General features: G+C 36.2%; 1 protein-coding gene across 2 annotated transcripts in view; it reads left to right on the top strand.

Annotated features, from left to right (window-relative positions):
* The window catches only part of lhx6a (LIM homeobox 6a), a 49,398-nt gene extending 39,391 nt beyond the window's left edge, over nt 1-10,007 (top strand). The window contains exons 9-10 of one of the 2 annotated variants that reach the window (XR_007935817.1): nt 3,680-4,349; nt 8,820-10,007. Coding sequence is in view for 1 of the 2 variants with exons in the window: in XM_051931771.1 (XP_051787731.1) it covers nt 3,680-3,759 (80 nt within the window). In the remaining variant the exon portion in view is untranslated. Of the gene's footprint in view, nt 1-3,679; nt 5,048-8,819 lie in introns of those variants that run through there. The other variant, XM_051931771.1, reaches the window with a different exon arrangement.
* The last annotated feature ends 2,880 nt before the right edge of the window (nt 10,008-12,887 follow it).

Here is a 12,887-nt window from a genome sequence, read left to right as displayed (position 1 = left end):
TCCTAAAATGCCTAATTTTTTGTCTTTTATTTAGTTGGTTTTAAGGTTTTAATTCATATAAAGACTTTCTTTTAAAAATTTGAAGTTTTATACTCATTACTCTTTAAGTCATTTAAAGCTTCTTTATTACATGTAAGCAGAACAGCTGTTCATTTTTTGGAATGTAGTTTAGGTGCAATAATGCAAAATATTCCTTAAAGTACAGAATGAACAGGGTCTGCAAAGCATATTAAATCAAAACATAACAAATATGTGCCTTTATTTCTTAATAACACTAGTGTAAAAGCATTCACTGTTTAGTAGAATATGTGTGACATCATTTCCAGCATATGATTTTTATTTCTGGCAGGCGTTTTCCAAAAAATGCAGTGCTCTCTTCTAAATACTGCTTGGCTATGTTTATTAAAATCTGCTCCGCCCTCTTTTTTAAAAGTCTGCACCCGTTTATAATTTTAAACATACCTGTGCAAGAACAAAAGTATCTGGTACTGTTGTTTTGTATTTCTGAGGTGGCCATGATAATCGGCCATCCAGCTCTGTGAAGAGGATTACTTGTGTTCTACTTTGTGTATTGTATTTGCCCCATTTTTGCTACCCACTGCATGACCACCCTAACTGGAAGGGTCTCTCTCTCTCTCTCTTTGAACTGCCTTTCCCAAGATTTTTTTACATCTTTTTCCCTACAAGTCTTTTGGGTAGTTTTTTTCTTGTCAAAGAAGAGTCAAAGCTGGGAGCTGTTAAAAGAAACAGGGTCTGTTAAAGCGTATTAAGGCATTCCTTGTGAGATGTTGGACTATACAAGAAATAAATTGTTGCTTCCCATTGTGTGATGGTATACACCTATTCTATCACTCTGAAATATCTCTGAGAGGATGGGGTCGAGGACAGGAGACACAAACCCCCTACACCTACCCAGCATTGATGGTATGTGCTTAACCCTCTCGCTCTGACACTGCCCCACCTGCTTTCCAGTGTTTAATTTAGTCTACCGCTGGTATTGGGCAGTTTGTTTGGGCAAATTCTTAAAGTCATTTATTAAGAACCTGGCAACCCTGCAACTGCCATTATAATAGTATCACATATATTCACGATGATGTAAGGTAGGGATGGGCAGATGGCTACTAAAGTATCGATGCTTCCAATCCTGACCTTTTAATTTAAACATCGATGTTCACATTAAAAGTATCGATACTACACATTTTCGATAATATGCAAGTTCATTAGAAATTATTTTTAAAAATCATTTGATGGTGACAGCATGATTATTAAACGTGTTATATTTTGTAAAACGGGAGCTATTTTTCCTTCTATGCTTTTCATTGTCCTGTATTTGCCCTGGCAGTGCTGCAATCCTCCAGCCAAAACAGTGGGACTGTGTATATGAGGCAATGGCAGAAAGAAAGCAAAGCTTGTTCAGAGTTATTTTACTCCACTAAACAAAAATGAAGCAAAATGTAATATGTTTATAAGACCATACCTTACTGCAGCAACAGCACAAACCTGGTAAAACAACAAGGAAGTCAGTCACATTGCCAAGCACAAGGAGTTACAACAGAGGCAATCAGGAGACAACACAGACACTCAAGCTAAAAAGCCTGGCATTGTTGCTAAAGGGCTGTAGTCTACTCTTAAAGAAGCCTTCCAGAAAGTCAGGCAGTACACAGGTAACGTTAGTAATGTAACTGATGTAGGGGTGTTGTAATAGTTTGAACAGAAAAAAATCAATGTCTGTTTTTATTGAGGAGTATATTACATTTATAGCTTGATGAATGGACATACTTAGAACACATTTTCAAACTTTCTATGTTTATTATGTCCATAAAAAACAAAATGATTGCTCGATATTAGGTTTACTTCACTCTGGCTGTACAAACAATGCTAAAAGCGGTAGTCCTGAGCATTATCCGAGCAACGTTATAAGAGCATCTTCTCCTCTTACCTGTAGGCATGCCTAGTAATAATGGCGTCTTGTAAAAAAAGTTTTTCAGCAGCCCAAGTGTTGCACACTCTTGACATTGATATGGGCAGTGATGTTGACAAGCCTAACATCAACAGCGATGACGAAGGGAGTCTGTCTTCAGGCAGTGCAATTGAAATGGGCAGTGAAACCGAAAGTGATTCTGATGAATCCGAAAGTGACGCTCGCTTGGTAATTACATCACCATTATACCTTTTACACTTCTGACTGAGTACTGCTAGCGTTTTGCACATTTTACAATAAAAAAATAAAAATGTTATTTTTTGAGCAACACCTTTAATGTGTTCTTTGAGAAAAAATGTAACCCTAACACTTGTTGTTTTTCATGAACTGAACATGTTTACTAATTTCTATTAATAAACAAGCAAAAATGTCTAATCTTTGGCACTATATGTAATAGTCTACTAATGTAAAGTCTTTAAAATGTGACTTTCTGATGTCCACACATACTATAAGTTTTTATTGAAGATTAACCATTCTTGCAAGATGATACTCTGGCTGCATCAGTAATGGTATTGGCAATACTGCCTCAGTATCACCCGGAATCGGATTGAAAAGAAAATCAATAGTATCTTCCATCACTAATGTAAGGAAGGCAGTGTGGTCTTCAGTCACGGTTATCTGGGTTGGCAGTGGTTTCCATTACCCCAATGTTTACTTTCCCGTATACAAAGTATAGAGAAACTATTGTAATCGTCCAAAAATTCAATCTCGAGATTTTGATGAATCTCGATGTTTTAGACCTCCCCGAGTCTGAAAATACCATTTTTGGAATTATGTCTGTGTCTGTATGTAAACACTATCACTCGAGTACACTTTCACTTAGGTCAACGTAGAGAAAAGCCAAGCAAAATGACACCTTTTATTGGCTAACTAGAAAGATTACAATATGCAAGCTTTCGAGGCAACTCAGGCCCCTTCTTCAGGCAAGATGTAAACAAGAAGGGGCCTGAGTTGCCTCGAAAGCTTGCATATTGTAATCTTTCTAGTTAGCCAATAAGAGGTGTCATTTTGCTTGGCTTTTCTCTACATTCATAATGGCTAACACGGTACAACACCCTAGTACTACTTAGGTCAACCAAATTTTGCATGCAAGTATTAGGTACTGAGATGTCAAGCAAAATGACACCTTTTATTGGCTAACTAAAAAGGTTACAATATACTGTACAAGCTTTCCAGGCAACTCAGGCCCTTGCTTGTACATTATAATCTTTTTAATTAGTCAATAAAAGGTGTCATTTTACTTGACTTCTCACTACACTTATAATGGCTAACACGGTACAACACCCTAGTACTACAATTATTAGGTACAAAATGTAGCTATCAACTTTTGAGATATTTCCGCTAACCGGAAGTGGTAATTCTTTTATTCATGCAGCTGCAGAGTCCGATTTATTCCATTTTACTTTTATAATAGTTGTTCAATATGTTATTAATTTCATTTGATTTGATGTTGCTGGTTCTTTAATGTACATAATATAATCATGGTCTTACGGTTTACTCTTCAAATATCCATCCCCATAGCTGAGTATAGGAGAAAGTCTAAGGGAGACCACTCCCGATTTTTTATTTTAGTTAGGCTTTGTCTCCATTTGCAGTTTTCATAGATACATACTGACACTGAAACCTTACAGTTTATTAATGCTTTTAAAGGAATAATGTTAATTAATTGGCTTTGTTTATTTACTTATGTTTTTCCAGGCCATCCTTTCTCAGTTCTCACCGCGCAGAGTCTGCCCCACCAAGCCATGGCTCTGCCTCAGCTCCCCTTGAGCCGCTAGCCGAGCGGCGGCGCTGGCCGGGTTCAACCTTACCACTTGGACGAGGAGGCTCCTCTTTCAAAACGGCGACGCGCCTGTTTTAACGCCGGTCGCAAGGTTTTTTGGCGACACCGACAGGAGCTTTAACACAACCGCTATCCTCCCATCATAAGACACCAAAACTGGATTTACCTGCCTGAATATGCAAAGTGTGAATCTCCTCGAAAACAGAGAAGAGCTCCGTGTCAAAGCGAAAACAAACAAACAAAAAAGCCGCCAAACGGATGGACCGGCCGCCGACGGCAATGACGTCAAAGATACGAGGTGACTACCGCCCTCCCCAGAGAGCCGACCTTCAAACGTAACAACGGGCCGCGAATGAACTGTGGAATATTGTTTTTTTTTCTTGACTCCTTTAAAGAACCAGAGCATGTACCAAAGCCACTGTGCTTTGCCTTTTTTCCAGCAGAGTACTTATTTCTGTACTTACACATTTTACTGCCGTCTGACTAACAGTTCCAGTGGTCCTCCCGAGAGTAGCAGCGGGACGCCTACGTTTTATAGTCTAAGATAGCAGCAGCAGTCTTTGACTAGAACTTAACATTACAGAGGTAAGATTCCAAGCCTTTAAACAGACTTCAAGCCTCTTTGATAACGAAATCATTCTTTATTACTCGGCACTAAACATTTTGTCAGTTTGCAAATTTTTCTACTGGTTTTTCCACAGTGTCCATACAGATTTCGGGAATACACGTTACCATATGTTCACATCATGTTATTTGACTGGGATGCATACGCACTATTGCGATGTTTTATGAAAGGAAAAAAAAAGTTACAAAGGAAAATTGTTGAAACAGTGGTGTGTATGTTATTTTATTTATAATAGTGGATTGATTCTCTGTGTAAACAAATATGTATTGTCGAGTAAAAGGCACCCAAATGTGCACCCCGATGACACAAACGACACAGGGCCACTGGCGTTAAGTGTATGCAGATCTCTTGGAGATGGCTTCTGTGTCTCGCCTCTCTTAAGGTGTTGAGTTACCTTCTTTGGACATACATTTGAACTTTATTTTTAACAAACACATGCGAGCGTTGGTGTGCTAATAAGTGAATTGAAAATGACAGCCTATTGTCAATACTAGTCAGACACATTTGAGGCATCTGCACAAATGCGCAATGGTGTCCAACGGAATACTTAAAAAAAAAACAGCATTCAGGGCAGTGAATTTTCACGATTCTTCAGATTAGTTGTTTCAGCATCCCTATCATTAAAATAGTGCATAGCATAATTGGATTATTAAAAATAGTTTAAATTTGTATGTTGTCATTGTTTATTTCTAAAAAAATGTATCCTATTAACCAGGATTTACCCAAATAACGTTAAAATCTGTCCAAATTGTCTAAATAATGTTTGCATTTGTCCATCCATTCATGCATTTTCAAATTTGCCTAATGTAGTTGTATGCTGGAACCTATGTCAGCAGCCCCGAGTACAAGTTAGGAACCAATCCTGGACAAGATGCCAAATGTCTGTCTGTATGGTACACTCACATACTGCCATTCAATCTACTGGCTATTGTTATGCGTATTAAAATTGTACAGTTTTATAGTATTGTTAAGAAAATACTGTACAAGTAGCAAAACACCTTGTCTGAATCACAGTTTGTCAACAAGAGAGGACATTAGTCCTTATTTGTGTGTTTTTGATTACTAAAGTTTGATGCTCCATCTTATTGGGAAACTCTTTCATCATTTTTATTCTCAAGTTTTTTTCCATTACTATGTCATAGTTAACCATGAGCCTGTCCCAACAGCATCACACTCAAGGGAACCTCCTTAAGTGTAATGCCAGTTCATCACAGGGCACACCTATACTCCCCAACACACTCATAACCATCCAATTTAGAGTCTTACGTTAACATAAGATATATACAAACAGTGACTATTCTGTAAAAATTGCCACCATCCTTTTGCTTGAGACATAAAACTGAAGTCCTTACTCTAAGTGGTCAAGACCCTGGGCATCTTTCAGAAAAGGTAGGATGGCTCCTGAAGTCCTAGCTACATTGCCCACCTTGTTCTGGTCATTCTAGCCCCCTAATCATCCCCTGTTCCTTATTAACTAACAGTTTTCTGGCATATGTATGCCACAAGTCTGGCTAACGTCCATCATCCAGGTAGATGCTACACATTGAAGGTGGTTGAAGTGGTTCCCCACTGTCCAAGTAAAGTGCTTAGAGTAGGTTAGACATGCACCATTTAAATGTAATTTAATAATTATCAAGTCCAGTTGCTTAGACTTATTAGGCACCAGCACCACACCACACAGCTGCCCCAGCAAAGAAAAAAGCATAATAAATTGGATGCCGTATCAGCATCAGAAGTAATGGAGTAAAAAAAAAAAGGCATCGCCAATATCATAGTCTGAAGTGGAGATTATTTCTGATATGCCAGACTTGTATCTGTAGTAAGACTGTTCAGTAAACACTGTGGTTTTCTGATTACTGTACAGTATATATGATATTATCTGTATGTACATTTTTCTCCATGAATGCCTGCTGCAACAAATATACAGTTTGTTCCCACTTGTTCTTTTCGGTTGGAGAGAGGTAAAACATATACTGTATATATAATACAAGTTAAATTACTGATCAACTATTAAAGGGCACCAAACCTGGACAAGTACACTGGGTATCTTAAAGGAATAAAACTTAGTTGCCAATACTGCAGACTACCACCCCATTGTCGGTGGTGCTGTTATGTGAGAATCTTTCTATGTAAAACGCTACTGTGGCTGTTCATTTGTCTGTCCAGGATTTTAAATCACCTGTAGCTCGCAAAACGTTTGACCTGAAATTTGGTACACATAAGACGTCTGCTATCCGCTTTCGGGGTGATGATTGACCTCCAAGGTTATCCTCTTTTTATTTTTATTTTATTGTAGAATCAGCTCTCGGCAGCGGCCAGCAGGGCAGCTGTGTGGCGCATGTGTATGGGCGCCGTTCTCATCCCTACCACCTTCGCCATTACTTCCCCTACCTCTCCATATCTTAAATCATTCCTGAGGCAGATTGAAGACTTAAGTGCCAGCTTAAGTGAAAAATTAAGGAAAACGTACTAAGTAATTGCAACACAAACTCTGAGTTAATCAGTTTTAATGCAAAAAGATGCCGACGAAAGAAGAGAAGAAGCGGGCCGCTAGGGTGGAGAAAAGAAGAGCTGCTCAGGAAGCAGCAAGCACATCAACCTTTGAGCAAACAAATGCTAAACGTACAGAGAAAGAGGATGAAAACTAGGAATGCTCAAGTCAAGTGTATTCACGGCACGTTATCGTGCAGTGCACCGTTACTGGTGTTAACATATTCAAAGAAGACATCCTGATAGCAAATTGCATTTCTGTGATTCCATGTCTGCTATACTCTGGTAGTTCGATCATTAAAAAAAAGGCAAACCAAGAATGTGTGTTACTTTTATTAGATTTGTGTTTAAACTTCATCTAATTGGCAAAAGTCAAAAACAATAATGAAAAAAATGTCTCTCTCATTTAAGTAGTCTGTGCTTATTTAAGTTGTGAGTTTATATAAAAGCTTTGTTTCAATTTGAGTCTATTGTAAATAAAATACACAAACATTAGGAAATAGCTACTAATTTCCATATAAAAATGACAGATGAAGGATCTGTTATCATTAAAAGCACATATATTGGTACATCATTACAACTTATATATATTATGAGGTGCAATATTCTTGTGAACTGTCCCTCTGAATCTTTATCTGTTCCATCCATATTCTATAACTATTCCAGATTACCAAAAGTTCTGGCATACTGCCCAGGTTTGATTCCTGCTTTTCACAGTGTTGCCAGGACAGGCTTTGGCTTATTGCAGCCACTTGACAAACCAATTCAGAGAATGAATGAACAGAGAGGATGTAGAGTACACTGATACTAGACAGCTATAAAACATTAGACAGACACTATGTTATTGTGCCCTGTGCTGAGCTAGGATATCGTCTGCCAATGATTCCAACTTTATGCCAAATGAAAACAGGATAGACTACAGATACCCAAATTATTCCTGTTTACCTGATGTTCTGGAATTCTGTGCGATTGATTCCTCCTTTTCACAGTGTTGCCAGGATAGGCTTTGGCTCATTGCAACCTTTTAACAGAACAAACTAATTCAGAGAGTGAATGGGCAGATAGGATGTAGAGTACACTGATACTAGACATCTTTAAAACATGAGACACTGCTATTGTGCTCTGTACTGAGCTATACATTTTGCTAGTATCTTGTCTGCCAGTGATTCTTGCTTTATGTCAGATGAAACCAGGATAGACTACAGCTGCTTAAAAACATGTAATAGAAAATGGACATTCAGAAAAGGGATGGCTTAAAGAGATTGATGACTAACTTTTGACAGCCAAAGTTAAATTTTGTGCTAGTATATCCTAATTATGGGCAGTCATCAAGGATTAGTTCCTGCATTGTAATCAATATTACCAAGATAGTCTATGGTATTCTACAACACATGTAATGGAAAAAGCAGGTTCAGAAAATTGATATTAATGTATTATAATAATGCTAGCTCACAGGTTAAAATATTACAATTAACATAGTAGAATGGTGCTAGGTGACAAATGAGTGTCACTTAATAATTCTTGAAGTGCGTTAGGAGTACTGTGCATACTGTACTCTTACAATGTATACTACAAACTAAGAACACCTCAGAGTTGAATTTTACCTGAGGTGCAGCTCCACAAGCAACAACAAAACAAAAAAAAAACGTGCTGCTTAGTTACCAATTATTATCAATAATGTCTTGCCTCTGTTGGTGAACATTGTGGGCATTTATTTATTTGAAAACAAAATATTAATGCTGTGTCCTTCCAACATTATTACAGAAGTTTAAAAAGTCTACATATATTTTTGGAACACTATACATTCAGAATACTTTGTCTTCTTCTGTTTTCACAACACAACTGTTTTTGGAGAAAGCCGTACGGCATGATGACAGAATGTACTGTATTTATGAACATTGTTTCCTTTCCTCTAGTATTTTTTTTTTATTTTTTGACAGATATCAATAAGAGAAGGAACCCTTTTGAAACATCACAATTGTTACCTCGTTGAGCTTTCTCAAAACAAACAAACTTTACATTGTTTCCCTCTGGAAAAACTGATCAATAAGAAGAGAACCAGTTAGATGTGAAGATTATTACAGTTATATGTACAGAGATGGTAAAGCATCATGATTGCAGTTGTTAGCAATGTTGCCTTACTGCTGCAAACAACCAAAGACAAATTCTGACAGTCTCAGTGACATTTGCAGTTCTACCAGGGTGTGTGAATGAAATCATTCTAGTTTAGTCATACATCCTAAAGACATGTATGTTAGGTCAATTATTGTCTGCAAACTGTCCTAGTTCAGGTGACTATGGTTATATGCGTTAGTTTGCCCTGTGATTGAACAGTGACTAATAATGCTAAAATAAGCTCAATTTCCTGTGACATTGTGCTGGAATATTTACAAATTAATGAATAAACCTTCTTCTGGTAATTAATTAGTTCAGTTTTATTATATATGTTTCATATTCCAAGTGAACATGCTTTCACCTGCAAATAATATAAACAAGTAGTAAACTGGAAAATGCTTCCATATGTAACTTATAAAATCAAATAGACTGAACTACAGTTAATGATATAAATCTGAGTATCTGCAAATGAAAATTGGATTTAACCTCATCAGAAAAGGTGTTTACACAGTGTGTATCCTTATACACACATGACGACACATATTTTAGCTTTCTTTTTAATAGATCAGAATTATCCATCATTTCTGAGAGCTATAATTTACCACGGATATTCAAAATGCTTTAGTCATAGAAATTCTTAATACTCTTTGAGCTAATTTAGTCAGTTGTAGCAATAATCTCTGGGATCTATAATCTGTCTCTTGAAATCTATGATCAAAGTCAGCTATGATCTTGATAAAAGATGTCTATAACCCTCTGAGCTATAATATATTCAGAGATGTCCGTAATCCCCCTGAACTATATTGAATCAAAGAAGCCCTTAAACAGATTAAATATAATTTAGTCAATTACAATCCTGTTTATCATTTATCTAGGCAGTGACGTTGTAATCATTTTATTTAGTCAGTTATGTCCTGAATCCTGGTAAAATAAAATCCATCAATGATATTCATAATCCCAATGATCTTTAATATGGTCAGAGATGGTCATAACCTACTCAGAGACATTTTATTTTAGTAGGATGGCTTGATGGTGAATAGCTGAGAAGAATCACTATTAAACAAAAACATTTATTCATTAGTAAAATACAAATGATTAATTAAGTGGTCTGTTTAAATTACTTACTTTATGTGTCATGGCAGGTCCCATTTGGCTTCAAAATTATGTCTAAATAAAATGGCACTCTTGACAATGGTACAATTAAAACATTCCTCTCTCACTTAAAGCAGGTGGCTCTGTGTCCAATAAACTTTGTTTCAATACTCATTTTGGTCTTGTCTGGTTTTAATGTATATAGTTGTTTACAGCTGTTTTTGTGCAACGGGTATTACTGCATTGTTTAAAGCTGTAACATAGTAAGTCATGGAAGCTAGGAAAGAACATGTTGGCCTGAAGAATAACAGATACCACATTATTGTACCAGTATTTATTGAAAGAGAAAATCACATGTAAGCACTTTTTTATTCAATTGTCTGCTTTGTTACAAGAGTTGGGATTTCTTTACTGTGTATTGTAAATGTCTTAATTTGTGTAATAAATGCAATAAAAATACAATAAAATTAAAAGCACTGTTTTGTATAGGTTTAAAACAAGGGAGATTTATTAAAATTGTCAAAAAAACTGCCTTGTGGTTGTTAAGATCAAATCATGAATACTGTGGAAAAAACATTCATTAAAGAAAAATATAAAAACTGAGCTGAAGTCTCCTCTGTAGGTGATCCATGAAGCAAGTGTAACATGACTCCTTCCCCATATATTGGTAAGAAGTTTGTAATGGAAGGAACCATTGAACAAATTCTACATTTTGTGAATAGTTTTACCCAAGTAAAGCCAACAGCCTTTAAAAAATGAAGAAAAAAAATCCAGACAAACAACTAATTGAAAACAGTTTCCATTGCATCTGCTTGGGTTCCTCCTTGTTATGAAGCAAACTGAAATGAAATTTGAATGCCCGGATTTGGTCTCTTGATCCCAGAGGTGCCTCTTCACATTTCAAAAATGTTCTGTATAATTTTAGTGATTGGCAGGAAACAATCAAAGAACAAAGATATGTTCTTGGGGTGTTCATGGTTCATGGTTGCTAATAATTACTTTCCACTACTGGCTCTTAGTTGCATACTATAACAGGGAAGCAAGAAATGTCTTGCATTAGTGGATGATTAATCTTGTTCTGAAGCAGTATTTCCAGGGTCCTTTACAACTCAAGCTTCATCTAGTATGGCATAGTATGCAGACCCACAGACTCCACCCACCCAACCAGTGAATCCTTGAAACCAGAGTCAAGTTAGGCACATCAACAGTTTATAGACAAACAGCCACGGCCAAGGCTTAAAATGAAAGGGGGTAAAGGGGCATCTTTGGATATTTACATTGGAACAGTGGATCTGTGCGCATTAACTTGAAATGACCAGTTAGAGGTGGGGAATTAATTAAAGTGAGTAATGTGCTGGAGAAAATTATCCTTTGTTCTGTCCCTAATGGGAAATACAATTTTACTGGACTTTAGTCTAATGGAAACTAGGGGAAAAACAAGTAAGAAGAGCAAACAATGGCTGCAATATTGATCATCTCTTCTTTCTGCTTTCATTAAACCTTTTATAGTAATGATATTAAATAGACTGCAAGCACTTAAGCTGGCATCAGACATTGTATTAAAGTGTGAAATTAAGTTGGAACAAAACAAGCAAATATAGAACAGTTTTTTTTTTTTTTAAAGTAAGTAATTTTAGTTCATCTCACTCAAAAACACTGAAATTCAACTCTGATGATCAATTTCAAACCACCAATTTTACTCTCCTTTTAAGAGTATTAAGTGGTCAAAATGTTATTTGATTGCTTTAATGCTTCTAATAGATCAGGTGGAATTTCAATCGTTTACAGCTAATAGGATGCTGCAATAAACCACTAACAAGGTATAGCAAAGGAAAATATTGCTCCCAAGTGCTTTTAATAATTAATAAGCAATTGAATATAGACACTCTCCCATAATTAGGTATACAAAACAGCTCAGTTTTTTGGAACTGGTCTTTTGTATAATTAATAAAACAGTAAAATAGAAGGAGTATATGTCATAATTGGCCCTTTCCACACAGAAATTGAATTATTAGCTATTTGGAACAAAATTTTAATATTTCAAGATATTTTTAAAAATCACAGAAAAATGTGTATTTAAAGTAACATACAGTAGATCATTTTTAAAGCATGCTTGTGGTAATCACAAAATAAATATGAAAGTCAAAATCAGACAAAATAGACAAACAGTAGATCATTTTTGTGAAGTAAAATTTCATCAATAATGAAAAAGTGATTTTAGATGTCCACCTTTTCACATTAAGCAAACTGTTTTTTGGTTCATTAGAATAGAAAAAAATAAGACCTACAGAAAGCAAAACTTATTTTGTACTGGAATTAGATATACCAAATCCAATAATAGGAACCAGAAAATGTTTTAAACTTGAAGAGATAAAAGAATTTCAAGACAGTTTAGTTAGTGTGGCTCTCAGGTGTGGCCTTGACAACTTAAATTCCATTAGGTATTACCACATGATCAAAGCACCATTCAGCCCCCTGAAACTTTGGAATGAATGCGGGGTCTCATCTTTCTACGAGACCAACTTCATCAAATCCTATCATGTGAAGCATGAAAACAAAGGGGACTGATTTAGGAACGTTTTTGTTCAGTAGAATGCCTGGAGGGGGCTGGGTGGTCTTTTGGCCTTGGAACCCCTGCAGATTTTTTTTTTTCCTACAGCCTAACCGGGTTTTTTTTTCTGTCTTCCCGGCCATTTGACCTTACCTTGTTTTGTTGTTACTTATTCTTTAATGTAATTGCCTTATCTTAATTATTTTTCTTTTCTTGTAACTTTCTCTTTGTCATTTCGAAAAGCACTTTG

This window comes from Erpetoichthys calabaricus, chromosome 9 (assembly GCF_900747795.2).
Source record: "Erpetoichthys calabaricus chromosome 9, fErpCal1.3, whole genome shotgun sequence".
Taxonomy (NCBI): domain Eukaryota; kingdom Metazoa; phylum Chordata; class Cladistia; order Polypteriformes; family Polypteridae; genus Erpetoichthys; species Erpetoichthys calabaricus.
Note: the sequence above shows the minus strand (reverse complement) of the source record. Positions and strands in the feature narration are given on the sequence as shown.